Raw genomic sequence first — 14,514 nt, forward strand, 5'->3', positions numbered from 1 at the left:
AGGCAAGGATTCTGGGGCTTCGTCTGACATACTTTGGACATGTAAGGAGAGACAGGTCCTTGGAGAGGGACATCATGCTTGGTAGGGTAGAGGGACAGCGCAGGAGGGGAAGACCCTCTATGAGGTGAATTGATTCAGTGACTGGGGTAATCGGGATGGGTGTGTCTGAGGCAATGCGGTTGGCACAGGATAGAGCAGGGTTTAGGGCTGTTGTACATAGGGTTACTATGAGTCGCAAGCAACTCGACGGCACATAACAACAACAACAACAACATATTTCTGCCAAACGTATTTTTAGATGGCCAGTCACAGGAAAATACATAGATTCATAGATGAAAAAAGAATTGTTAATAAAGGTCCCAAACACAATATAATTCGTATTAGTGTGATAAATGTTGCCTGTGAGAGAAAAGCCCAAATGACCACAGTTACAAAAGTATGACTATTTCTTCCCTGTGTGCACACATTGGGTTGGAATGGGGTCTCTGACATCATCAGACACTCAGATCATCTCTACCTGTGGCTCTACCTTCTTCAATAGCTTCCTCTTCATGGTCTCAAGTGGATGCGTTTACTCTAACAACCAAATAACATTGTAGAACGAGTGAGGAGAAGGATGTTCTTTTCCTTTGCAAGAATATCCTTGAAGCTGCACACACCAAAGCTAGTTCTTGATCATGAGTCAGAAGTCAGTAACAAGACTGCACAATCCTTCAAGGGAAGGAAGTGCAATCGTATTTCTGGATGATTAAATTACATTAAGCGAAAGAGAGAATGGATATTGAGGGACAATTTGCAGTCTCTGTGCCCTATCTCTTCCTGTCTACTGTTGCCTTTCGAGGGAAGCAGAGGTGGGCAGCAGTGATATTTCATGTTTCCCAATTCAGGGCTGACAACAATCCTGCTTGCTGAAACTGAGGAGGAACTGAAGCGCTTGCCGCAGAAGGTCAAGGACTGCAGCATTCAATATGTATTGAAGCTCAACATCAAGAAAACAATGATTCTCACCACTGGGCCAATTTGCAACATGATAGATGGTGAAGAGGTTGAGATTGTTAGCAGCTTCAATTTACTTGGCTTCATAATCAACACTATTGGTACCAGCAGCCAGGAAATCAAGAGTCGAATTACATTGGGAAAGTCTATTGTTAGGGACCTCTCCAGAGCACTGAAGAGCGAGAACATTAATCAGAAGACTAAGGTGCACCTGATCCAGGCAATAGTCTTCTAAATTACTTACTATGTATCAGGAAGCTGGACAATGACTAAGGATGGTAGAAAGAGAATTGATGCTTTTGAGTTGTGGTGCTAGAGAAGAGTACTAAATATACCATGGACTGCCAGGAGAACAAACAGGTTCATCCTGGAAAGGGCGAAACCAGGCTGTTCCTTGGTGGCAAGGATTCTGAGGCTCTGTCTGACATACTTTGGGTATGTTGCAAGAAGGGACCAGTGTTTGGAGAGGGACGTCATGCTTGGAAGGGTGGAGGGTCAGTGCGAGAGAGGAAAACCCTCAATGAGATGGATTGATTCAGTCAGTGACTGGGTTAATGAGGGTAGATGTGTTAGAGTCAATAAGGTTGGCACATGATAGAGCAGGTTTCAGGACTACTGTACATAGGGTCACTATGCATTACAAGTAACTTATGGCGCATAACAATTTAGCGCTGCCTTGCTTCAATTGTCTCCTCCAGGAGCATGTTCATAAATTGTTTGTGTATGTAAAGAAAAGATAAAAGAAGAGAAAGTGTGGAGAAGAGTGTGTCCTAGGGATGGGTAGGGGAGCTCTGGTGGCCTAATGGTAAGAAGCTGCACGTCAATCCCAATGGCATGTAGTTCAAATTAACCAGCTGCTCCATGGAATAGGTTGGGCAATCTCCTCACAAGCAATTAACTGCCTCAGAAAACCTGCTGTAGAGTCAGATCTGGGTCAGTTACAATTTGATGATACACAACAACAGTAACAAAAAAAGGGAGTTCTGGTAACCTCATGGTAAGGAGTTGTGTTGCCAAGTCAAAAGAACACAGTTCAAATCCACTAGTTGCTCTGTGAGAGAAAGATGGGAAATCTCCTCCCATACAATTTACAGGTTCTGAAAACTCATCAGAGGGTCAGCTACGAGTTTGTTCCAACAAACACGGCACATAACAACAAAAATAGTCACAAAACCCCACAAATTAAAAGAATGTGAGAGGACATGGCGATAGTTCAAAGCAGGACCATAAGTCACTAATGTTCAATCTCTCTTCAACCTCTAACAAGGAAGAAGGTGTTCTCCCCCAGCAACAGCTCTCTCACAATGAAATCTCTAGTTCATAATATTCCGTGGAACCGCATAGTTCCTAGAAGCCCTGGTGTGTAGGAGCTGAAACCTCTAGTGGGCGGCACTCTGCAGGACAAAGATGTGGTTATAAAGACGATAGATAGCCTTGGAAACCTGGAGGGCAGTTCCACTGTGTCCCACATGGTTGCTAAGAACTAGAATTGACTTGGTGGTGCTGGGTTTAGCTTTTTGATTTGCTAAATGTCTTTCCATTCATCTCTTAAACTCTTTCAGATGGTTCTTATTTTGCTTGTCTGGCAGAAGAAATAGGCCTTTAGATGAACTTTAGCTACAGACAGATCAGCTTCCTAGTTTTAAAATCATCACTAGTAAGATACCAGTAAAATGCTCAGTAAACTTCACCCTTGTCTCAAATCCATCTGGGAAGTTGGGGTGAGGTAAGGGAAAGAGGCCTGGTAGGCAGAAAAGTTATTAATTTATTTATCTAGGAAAAAAATTATATATGATATATATATGAGATATATAGATATAAATACAGATACAGATATAGATAGGTAAGAAGTTGTGCTGCCAGTCCAAAGGCAAACTGTTTCAGCCAGTTGCTCCACGGGAGAAGGATGGGCAATCTCTTCTCATGTGATTAATTGCCTCTGAAAACCCACCAGAGGGTCAGCTACAGGTCTGTTGCGACTCGATGGTACATAACATAAATATGCTGTTGTTATGAACCACGGATTGGAACCGACTCATAGCTGATCTTCCAGAAGGTTTTGGCACATTTACTCCCTATCTGTACAGTTATATGAAAATAAGTTGCAGAAGTCATGAACCTTCATCCCTAAGTACTTCAATCTTACTTCCTAAGAAAAAGCACATTTATTTTTAAGAGCTTATCATGTTCTCAGAATTTTGCACATCTCAGTTCATTTATTTTTTTCACAATAACTACAAGAAATAGATCCTGTTCTTAAATTATGAGTGGGCAACGGAGACACTGAGCTGTTGGATGACTTGGTGAAGATACCAGTCATGTTAGAACTGGGATTTGAGCCCATGTAGGTTGGCTCTGGAGTCCAGGTTCCGAGCCAGCATTCCACCTTGCACAACTGTGGCTGCCAGGCTTTGGCTACAGAATCTGATACAAACAACCAGGAAAGCTGTAGAAGCATCATCACACCAGCAACATACAGCGATAGGACAGTGAGGACATGTTCTAACCTGGCAGATCAGGGAATGGATCTGTCAGACTTGCTCCCAAGCGCTGGAAACAGAAACCTTGATTCAGACAGACTCTGTTCAGTCTCTGTTAGCTGTTAAGTCCAGGGAGAAAGGTGGGTTTCTTTGTGGATGAACGCATTGCTCTTTGGAATGAGCAACGACACAGACTCCATCTCCCTGCTCTACCCTCCTCTGTGGTGCCTCATCCTCGGGCTGTTCGCAAGATAGGGCTTCACTGCCAGTGTCTCCTCCACACATGATAGTAACAGAGGAAGAAAGGATCGGGCCATCCTTGTGGATCTCAGTTAAGACAACTTTTCTAAAAATCTCCCTAAAACTTTACTACAGATGACTGTTAATTACCGCTTGCTGCCTATTAAAGAATTAACACTGGGAAATGGACTGGGATTAACACTAGACTGTTAGTTCTACTTGGATTTGGGTACGGAGTCCTGTGACCCTGTGTACAGAGTAGATACTTACATGATACTGGGGCTCAGTCAGGAACAAGGAAGGGGATGACGGTGCTAAGGATACAGCATTTGTCATCCACCAGTTACAGATGGATACTGTCACATCCACTTTACAGGTGAGTAAGCTGAGCTCAAGGGGACCTGCGACACAGTGGGTTAAGAACTGGACCACTAACTAAAATGTCAGCAGTTCAAACCCAGCATCCACTCTAGTAGAAAGGTGTAGCAGTTTGCTTCCATAATGCTTACAGCCTTAATCCTATGGGACATTTCTACCCTAGTCTGTAGAGTTGATAAGAGTGAGAACTGACCTGATGGCAGTGTGGTTGATTTTTGTTTACACCAAGCTCAGGAGGAGTAACAGCATGCACAGGGTCTGCAAAACCTGTGCATTTAACTGCTTCCCTAACAGGATCTTGGATGCGCTAGTTTGCAGTGCGTTGCCTTGCTAACCAAAAGGCCACATGTATTTGCAGTTTGAATCCACCAGTGGGTTCTGAAAGAGAAAGCTAGTCTGTCACCTCCTCACAGATTTCCAGCCTCAGAAGTCTGGTGGAAGGTAATTATGAGTTATGAACTAACTTGACGACAGTGAGTTTGAGTCCAGCAAAGGGAGTTTGATACATGAGCATTTGTTGTGACATTACCATTGGTTCAGGGTGTGTTCCTAGACAGACAATTTACTTCTCTCTGAAAGTCACCTAAATGCAGGAAGAGCTTCTGGGCCCAGTTCTCAGGATCTACATGAGCCATCACTGAAGTTGCAGATGTGAGCATTCTGACAGCTATGGGTGGACTTTGATGGGTTCTGGATTCAAATCAGTACTGTTCATCCTTAACTGATTAGCAAGACCTTGCACCAATCCCCTTAGCCTGTCCTTCTTTAGAATGGAAATGAGGATACCAACTTATTACAACTGTTACGCAGATCACATGGACCCATGAAAGAAAACACTTGGTTTAAGAAAGCATTTTCACTCTTTTTCCTGCTCCCTTCATGGGGAATGCAGTTTCTTCATACTTAAAGTATATGGAAGTGGAGGTGGGAAATGGGAAAGGGTAGAGAGAGAATGGGAGAGGGAAAGGGAGGGGGGAGAGGAAGAAGGGAAAAGAGAGTGTGTGAGAGGAAGAAAGAAAAACACCGCTTTGAAGATTCCCCAAGAAAGGCCAGCCTCCCTGAAGAATGGGATTAGTTGTGTTTTGCTGCCCCCTGGTGGTAACTATGAAGTTGAAGTTTTTTTAAAAACCATTTTTATTTCATATTGGTTTGTTTACATTGTGTTTCACACTATTCTTCATTCACATTATGTTTCATAAAATCATTCCCATGCATTGCTTTATAAAATTAATCACCACAGGACTCTGCGCATCATTACTTTGTCTTTGCAGGTCCCGGCCGGATCTTTCCCATTTCCTTTACCCCTCCCTCCACCCAGCAATTGTGCAACCCTGTGGTTTCACCCCTGCCCAGCCTCACTGCTGTCATCTCATCCTTTCCCCCATGGGTCTCCATACATGTTTTACTAGATATCCACGATGAGGTTTTAAAAACAAAACCAAACCTACATGACCTAGCGGGGAAGGAGTTGTGCTGCGAGCCTAAAGGCAAGTGGTTTGAATCCATCAGCTACCGCAAGGGAGAAAGAGGAGTTATCCCCCCCTCTTGTGATTTACATCCTGTGAAAACCTGCTGGAGGGTCGGCTGTGAGTCCATTCTGACTTGACAGCACATAACAATAAATCTGTGGCTAAATTATTATCGAGTAGAGCGACCCCCATAGGGTTTCTGAGGCTGGACTCTTTAGAGAAGGACATGGCCACACCTTTCTGTCTTCTTCTGTTGTACAGAAGAGTCAGCTCTTACTCACAACAACTCTAGAAATAATAGAACAAAACTCGGCCTGAGCCTACACCATCCTTACAGTCTCTGCTGTCCTTCAGCCATTGTTGGATTCACAATGCCAAGTCATTTCATGGAGGGTTTTCCTTTTTTAAAATGTTGGTTTTTTTTTTTTTAAATTGACCCTCTACCTTTCCAAGCTGTTATCTCTCTCTAGGGCCTGGGCCTTCTGACAACATGCCCAAAGTGAGTGAGATGAAGTCTCATCATCTTTGTTTCTAACGAGTGAGCACTCTGGCTTCACTTCTTCTGAAACAGATTTGTTTATTCTGGTTACTGACCGTGTGGTCAAGATTCTTGGCCAATGCTACAATTAAAAGTCAATCATTCTGACTCAGTCTCCTTTCTTCATTGTTCAACTGTCACATGCAACTGAAAAGCAACTGAAGACTACCACGGCTTCAGTCAGGTGCACCCAGTCTTATTCTTTTTCCCTTCTATTTATGTTATTTGAATGAGAGTTTACAAAGCACAACGGTTTTTCATTTGATCATTCATACACATTTTGTTTTAGAATATTAATTAAAACACCCAGAATGCATTGTCATCCTCTTTTGTATGTTGCCTTTCCTTTTACCCATCTTAGTAACATCTATTTATCAGAGAGCTGGACAAGGACTAAAGATGACAGAGAAAGAATAGATGCCTTCGAGTCGTGGTGATGAAGAAGAGTCTTAAATGGAACATGGACTGCCAAGAAAACAAGTAAGTCTGTCACAGAGAGGGTGAAACCAAGTTTCTCTTGGTGGCTAATTTTGAAGTTCTGTCTCACATACTTTGGGCAAGTGGCCAGGAGGCACCACTCCTTGGAAAGGGGCATCAGGCTTCGAAGGGTGGAGGGACAGCACAGGACTGGAAGACACCTGATGAGACTAATTGATACAGTAACTGGGGAAACAGGGTTAGGTGTGTTGAAATTAATGAGATTGGCTGAGGACAGGGCAGGGATCAAAAGTGTTGTTCATAGGCTCGCTAACTCAATAGCACATAACTGTTCGACTCAGTATAGCTGAGACTCCAATCGGGTTTCGGAAGCTGCAAATTACACTAGAGGAGAGTTAGCCATCTTTCTCCTGATGAGCGCTGGTGGATTCAAACCGCCTGTAAGAGGCTCCAACTTTGAGTTATGAGCAGAACTTCCTACAGACTAGAGGGCACCCTGCCATAGAGAGTGACCACCAAGCTTGAGGTGCCCTAGAGCTGTGCGAAAGGTGCAGAGAGCACGTGGCTACTAATGTGCATACCTGGAGCCTTGCTGGGCTTGGACTCCAGACGCCGTCCAACTGCAGGCAAAGGCCCCAGCCAATGACTGTGCCTAAACCAACCCAGGGCTGGCGTTGGCGCGTCTCCTCCCAAGGCAGCACAGTCCACCGGCGCCGAGAAATGAGAATGAGTCTCCGAAAGTGGACGTGGGCAGGCGCCGTGGGCGCCACGTGTCAACTGGCCCTGCGTGGCCTCGGGGGAGCTGAGAGGGCAGCTGGTGGGAGATGGAAGGGGCTTTGGAGAGGCACTCAGCTGATCTCCAGGCAGGTCTGAAGAACAAGGGTGGCCGCAGGTGTGGACACTTGCAGTCCCGGTTTTCTGCGCTCCCATAATGCCGCCAGCTGAGCCCCGCGGGCCTTCACAGTCAACCGCCCTGTCTGCCTTCTTAATTGATATTTTCTGTCCCTTTCTTGCTGCACTTAGTGTTTGAACTACTTTATCACTTCCTTTGAAACTCAGCGTCCCAAGATTATCATCCAGATTTCTTCTCTTTGTTTCCTGGCTTCGCAGCGGGAGGGAACCTGGAACCTGCTTGCTAGGTTTTAAAATGCCGTTCCTGCCAGTAGTGCATTCAAATCACCAACCTTTTGATTAGGGGCCTCACATTTTAACCACTGTGTCAACAGGGCCCATCCAGTCACACTTGACTGGATGATCCTCTAGAAGGTTTTCACAGGCTATAAATTGCACAGGAGGTGATTGCTTTCTCTCTGAGCAGCTAATGGATTAGAACCACCTGCCTTTGTGTTCACAAAGGCAGCCCTTACCACCAGCGCTCCCTCATGAGGTAGAGAGCATTGTGTTAATCGCAGCCATAATGGAGCAAATGGCCGCTTTCATCCAGCTTTCACAGTAAGGGTTGCAGCCACCTTGACAACACCTGACTGTGAGCTGTGGGAGGGAAGGAAGTTGTTCTTGTTAGGTACCATCCAGTAGGGTAGGACTCAAAGCGACACTATGAACAACTGATCTGAACTCCATCCTATCCTGTGCCATCCTGTGTCGTTGGAGAGGGACATCATGCTTGGAAAACAGGGGTTTTAGTCAAAGACAGGAAGACTCTCAGCCAGATGGATTGACTGTCTGCAGCAGTGGGCTTAGGCGTGGCTGCGATGAGGATGAGGTGAGGAAGAGATGTTGCTCAATGTGTACTGACATTGCTGTTTGGAGTGGTACCATTTTTTTGGGGGGGGGCAGATCATTGGCAATAAAAACCCAAAACTCAGCACAAAAGGGAAAAAGGGAACTCTGGTGGCTGAGTGATAAGCTGCACTGACAACCCAAAGGCTTGATGACAAATTTCATGTTGTCTATTTATACAATTTTTTAAAAATCTGGTCCCCCCCACGCTCCTTACATATATTAGTATTTTTAAATTAAAATCAGGATACCTTCTCTAGCAATGAGACAGAATATTTGATAAGGAAACTCAAGCCAGACTATTCATTATATCATCTGTTCACTTTTTGACAGACATTTGGACCAATTTCCTAATTAGCCTATAATCATGTGTCCTCAAAAAACAGGTCACTAGCTGTTGGGCCAGCTGACTAGGATCCATTTCATAATCAGCCTCCAAAAGCCCAGCTGAAGTTAACAAGTTTCACTTCAAGCCTTTTAATGTTAGTTGCTGCTGTCAAGAAATGCTCATGTGGGATGTCATCTTCCACTCTCTTATTTCTGCTCTAGATGTGGGGTACAGTGTGGCCTACAAGATTACAGGCATCAGGGTGAGGCAAAACTTGAAGTTGAAAATGGGGCTGAAACCTCTCAACACTAATAGGATCCTTGGCAAATCATCTTGAGTCAGGAAGGTGGGGAAGATTTCCCAGGTTTACATCCACACGGTCACACTGAGGATTGTATGTATTCCTTTTCGGAAAAGGATTTGGCAAGTACTCAATACATTAAAAGGGAGCGCTAGTGGCTTAGTGGTAAGGAGTTAGGACTGCCAAACCTAAAGTAAGCAGTTTAAACTTACCAGCTGCGCAACAGGAGGAAGATGGGCAATCTCCTGCCCAACTTATGTTGTACTGTAGAGTCAGAACCAACCCAGAGCTGACCCTCGGGCAGGTTTTCAGAGGCAGTCAATCGCAGGGGAGGAGACTGGCCATCCTTCTCCTGCAGAACAGCTGGTGTCCTCAAAATGCATGCCTTCCAGACTGCAGTGCAGCTTCTTGCCGCTAGGCCAGAGCTCATGCAATTTATGGCTTTTGAGAAGCTGCTAGAAGGCCAGCTATGAGTCTGTTCTCAAGCCACAGCATCCATTAGAAAATATTTCTCTTGAATGGGGAGCAACTGAGCATGAACAATGCTTGCTACTCAATGTGGTCTAGGGATCAGAACACAGGTGAAGTTGGGGAGCTTGACAGAAAGCTTGGGCCCCATCCTAGAGATACTGAATCAGAATTTTCATTTCCACAAGACCTCAGTGATCATGAGTGGAGCCTGAAATGCTGCAGTTTTAACCAATTTCATATGCACAATATAGACTTAAATGAGAAAACTGAATATTCAAAGATGGCATCTTGACAAAACAGTTGTGGCCAAAGATGGATCTGCAAACCTTCTGTGTCTTCCCTGAGTGTTTGCTGCATTCAGACAAGAGCAACTTTCTTGGCATGAAACTGAACTCTGATGAGGATTTACTCAAGTACAGACAAGGCAAACCATTAATCTGAATAAATAAGCATCGATTTTATTGAATCATGAATAATTTAAGACTGGTACAATCATCAGCTTTATTCTCTATGATGTGGGGCATGATCTCCAATCGATCATTGGCAAATTCAAAACCTCATGACAAATGAAAATTAAATAGGAAGGGGAGGAGGGAGGGAGAAGACGGGGAGGGAAGGAGGAAGGAGACATACCGTACACAAAATACTCAATTCCTAGTTTTCTCTTTAAAAATGGCTAGAAAAAATTCATCAAAATGCAGCACTTTAATCAATTATTTACATTTCTATGTTACAATGAAAAAATGTACATCTTATAGAACATATTTCATAAACCACTCCATTGGAAGTAACTAGATCAAAACTGCAAACCTTCCATTCAGTATCCACAAAGTTGGATTATTTTTTTTTTCCTTTTGAAGTAGATTCGCCATGATTGGACAAATTTGAATACACAGAACTCTGATGTTTAAGCATTAACAGTAAAAGAAACACTGTTCCCAAGGTATAACAAAGGTCTAGATGAGTCCTTTCCCTTATCCCTTCCCTACCCCACACCCACCCCACCCCACCCCCTAAATTAAAAGGTATTCTCATCCATTTATGACCTGTATAATTCTTGGCAGTTTGGAAAGAAAATATTTGGCTTCCATTGGTAACTCAACATAAATGTTGCATAGAATTTCATACATTTCAAAATTAGCCTAACTGTAGAAAAAGGCAAAATGGAAGCATCGTAGAGCCCTAAACGAGCATAAAGTCACTTTGTCAAAGGTGAGTGACACTAAAGTAAAAATATGACCAAAATAAGAAATGCGCACATTAGACAACCCTGCTTCCCGAAACTTTAGGAAGGACACGGAGTTGTGGATTCTACAAGGTTTATGCTACTTGGAATTGCCACTCACTCAGTGGGCTGCACCAGGTCCAGAACCCCTGTTTCCGAGCCTGGACCCAGAGTGAGGGAAGTCTGTTACAGAAGATTGCAAAAAGAGGGTGTCCTAAAAAAAAAGAATTTTAAACAATATCGGCAGGTGTCTACTCACAAGGTGACTGGGGAAACTGCCCACAAGGAGAAAGTTAATTTTATCTCCTACCAAATTCACAGTATAAGAGTATAAGGACATTGTTGGGAGATAAGTTGTCTGAGAAGGGCCACCCTTTGGGTTTACCAGAAGGCTCTTAGTTTGGCTGCCTGGTCACAGGCTAAATATATGATGTGAAAATTTTATTAAGAACAGAACCAGCCACACATGCACACACACACAGTTGCCTAATGACAGAGGTGCTGAACAGTCTGAGTTTACTGAGATTAAAGTAGGAACAGAGTGGGAAGGGTTTGCAATCACTAGTTAGAGGGGCACTTCCTCTTTTTCCTTACAAAGAGGAAGAAAATGGTTATCATCCACTGGGATGTGAGCAGTTTCAGGTCAAGCTATTGTGGGAAGAAGAGGGGGAAAACGCTAGAAGTTCTACCCACAGAAACAGAAATGCAAGAGACTAAAAACCCTGATCATAACAGAGAAACCCCACTGGGACCCAGTAAAGATTTTTTTACAAAACAGAAACAAACAATGCAAAGATTTACCACACTCTAGAAAGAAAATATCAGTGTTTTTGAAGACAAGGCCAGCTGGGTTTCTATCAGGGTGTTTATTGGCAATGTCATGTAGACGTGTAGGAAAGATTGCCTACAGACCGATTATTCTTCCAGTCTGGTTGTTGGCTGGAGACTGACAAGAACCAAAAATGTGTTATTTTTACTTTTCATTTTCCCCCATGTCACACATCCACACAACCGAGTCTTTTAGATGAGAAAAATCACAGCAACTTGGGTTCTCCTAATGAAAAGATGACTTTTTAGCCCTGTTTGCTTTGATGAAGAAAACAAAACACAACACATGAACCCCCAGGCAGGCATGGCACTCGTGTAAATGGACACGATTAGTACAAAACCAGTAAGGCATCTCTTTGGGAAGGTCAGCACCGAAGAGGTCAGGCTAGGCTCGTCCTGACGGAGGCCGGGGCTGGGGCTGCTGGCAAACTATGGCCACTCTGCTCCTGCTGAGTCGCGTTGGTTCCCGAGAAAGTGCAAGTCTTTTTTGCAAGGTGACATCAGCACCCACCTGCAGTCGGGGCTGGGCAGCTCGAGGTACAGACGTGCTCCAAAGCCTCCAGGACGAGGAAGACAGACAGGGCTAGCCGCAGCTCGCCCGTGTCTCGAGGACAGGATCCCCGTCCACTTTACAGAGACACAAAGATCCCAGCTCCAACAGCAGGAGGTGAGCATGTGGAGCTGTTCGGATGGCCAACTGAAAACCAAAAACTGAACAGGACCAAACCGAAACTCAACTCCTGCGGTTCTTACTTTCGCCAAAGGATTGATTCTGACCACGAAAGGAGGGAGGAACATCTTCAAAATCAATGAGTCAGTCGAAGAGAAATGCGATGTCATTTTCAAAGGGGGCACTCAGTTCTTCAAAGTAGAACAATTCTCACCATACACAGTGTTTGAGAAAAAGAAAACCAACCAACTTGACTCACAATCACATAAAAAGGAAACAGACATGGGCCGCTCTGCATGGCCAGTCACATCTGCTCGTTCACTCTCTCACTCCTTCACTCACACGTATGGGTTAATCAGAGGCTGATGGATCTGAAAGGTACAGCTGAACCGGAAACAGGCAAAAATACCTCTCGGAGAAGGAGAGCACCATTAATAAAAGAAAAAATAAAAAAGCGTCATTCATTTTTTCCCAAGTTTTCCCTGTGTTGTAGCTCTGTAGTCTGTTAACCAAAGCAACTGCCATATTTAGCACCGGTTTTCTCTGCAGCTGGCTGGGTGGAGGAGGGGGTTGGCATGGACGTGACCCAGTCTGGAGGGTCAGTGATGATGGGAAGCGAGGCTGTCTGCTTTTCCAACTTTGCTCCAGTCTCTTCTGTCCCTGGGCAGCTCACGGTAGATGTTATTTGGCTTCAGAGCTTCTAGTGGGTTCTCTTTCTTTTCCCTTTTCATGTCAATGGTGATAATCCTTTCCCGAGAAGTATCTTCAGTGTCTTAGGGAGGTCACAGCAACAAGGCAGAAGAGAATCATTAAAATAAAACAAAACGTAGTGCAGTTCTTTCTCACTGTCGGAAGGAAGTGGTCCCAAGGTGGCTGCACTGGGGGGCCTGCACCCAGGCCACGGCTGAGGGACGAGAGATACTGGTGTTCCTACAGCTAAGGGCTGCGGCTAGAGACTGGAGGCTGGCTCAGGAAGTCATCTTCAAGACGGAGCAGTGGGTATGGGTGGAGTGGGGTGAGGGGAAGAGGTGGTGGGCTGGCTCCATGGCCAGGACCCTATCACAGCGTGGACTCCAAGGATGAGTCTAGGATGTCATCGTGATGGCTGTTGCTGTTGGAGTCGCTGTCATAGCTCTGGGGGCTGGAGTAGTTGGCAGCTTCCTGCAGCCTCATCAGCATGTTCATCTGGGGGAAAAGCAAAGAGTGTTAAAGCCTTATTAACCCTCAACTGTAGCATCTTAAAAGCTCAGGCTACTTCCTCCACTCCTTCTGGGACGACAGCAGCCCACAGCAGAGGCAGAGGACGAGAGTGGGGACTCTGTGCCAGGCTTCCAGGGTTCACATCCTGACCTCACTGCTTACCAGCTTGATGGCCTACGGACATCCTTGTGCACTAGTTTCTTTATCTCTCAACTGTGTGTGCTATAAGTCTATAAGGCTATGGCTTAGGCAGAGTTAATATATATATAAATAAATAAATTTTAAAAAGAAGCTACCTACAAACATTATTTTTTATTTGGGAGGCAGGTGTGGCACTTAGCCTGGATGATAACCTCTATCAGGGCCCTGCCTCTGGACAAATTATCAGCACCACTGATATGAGCCCAGAGCTTCAAGTGTTACACAACTGGACCTGGAGTCAACTGTGCTTCTGGGCAGGGTAAAGGCTTTGAGGGAGGGAAAGAACACATCAGCCACAGGCACTGTCAGAGAGCAGACAGACTTCAACCGCAGTTCAAAGATTCTGGGACAAATTACCCCAAGCGTCTGAGTCACCATTTCCTTATCTATACAGTACGGAGAGCAATGGTACTTGTCCCAAGGGGTTGACACAGGGGCACAATATGCATTAAGACTTTTTAAGAGGGTCTGCCTGACACAAGTGCTCAGTAAAGGTGATCTGCTAACATTTTCATCATTATCATCTGCCTTAAGAGACCTTAAAGATGGTGTTGCTGAGTCTCCCCAGTCAGTACTTCATTTGTCTGGAGTCAGCATGTGTGGAAGAGGAGAGCTACTTCTATGCTGCTATTGTCACTAGCAGCCCAGCTGATTCCCTGAATGGCACAAATAACTATGAGCCTGTACCTCGGCGAAAGACCTGGGAATCTATTTCTGACAGACTACAGCCTTTGAGATCCCATGGAGCCGTTCTATGCTGCACACATGGGGCTAGCATTTCATGCATGACTTTATTGTTGCATAGTATTCAATTGTATGTATGCACCGCATTTTGTTTTTCCATTCATCCACTAATGAACCAGTTTCCATCTTTTTGCTAGTGCGAATGACGTGGCAACGAATGGGCATATGGCTATTAGTGGTCACTGCTGTTACTTTTCTAGGCTATATTCCTAGGGGTGAGATTGCTGGATCATATGGGATTTCTATTTCTAGCTTTTTAAAGAAGTG

The 14,514-nt window shown here is 44.7% G+C and overlaps 1 protein-coding gene across 3 annotated transcripts in view; it reads right to left on the reverse strand.

The window, feature by feature from the left end:
• Positions 1-9,815: 9,815 nt before the first annotated feature.
• Positions 9,816-14,514, reverse strand: part of NAV2 (neuron navigator 2) — a 948,472-nt gene continuing 943,773 nt past the window's right edge. For all 3 annotated transcript variants that reach the window (XM_006892015.1, XM_006892014.1, XM_006892013.1), the window contains one exon: positions 9,816-13,287. In XM_006892015.1, the coding sequence (XP_006892077.1) occupies positions 13,162-13,287 (126 nt within the window). In that variant the 3' untranslated portion in view covers positions 9,816-13,161. The remainder of the gene's footprint in view (positions 13,288-14,514) is intronic.

This window comes from Elephantulus edwardii, unplaced genomic scaffold (genome assembly GCF_000299155.1).
Source record: "Elephantulus edwardii isolate Elephantulus edwardi_28Jun2011 unplaced genomic scaffold, EleEdw1.0 scaffold00109, whole genome shotgun sequence".
In the NCBI taxonomy this organism is placed as follows: Eukaryota; Metazoa; Chordata; class Mammalia; order Macroscelidea; family Macroscelididae; genus Elephantulus; species Elephantulus edwardii.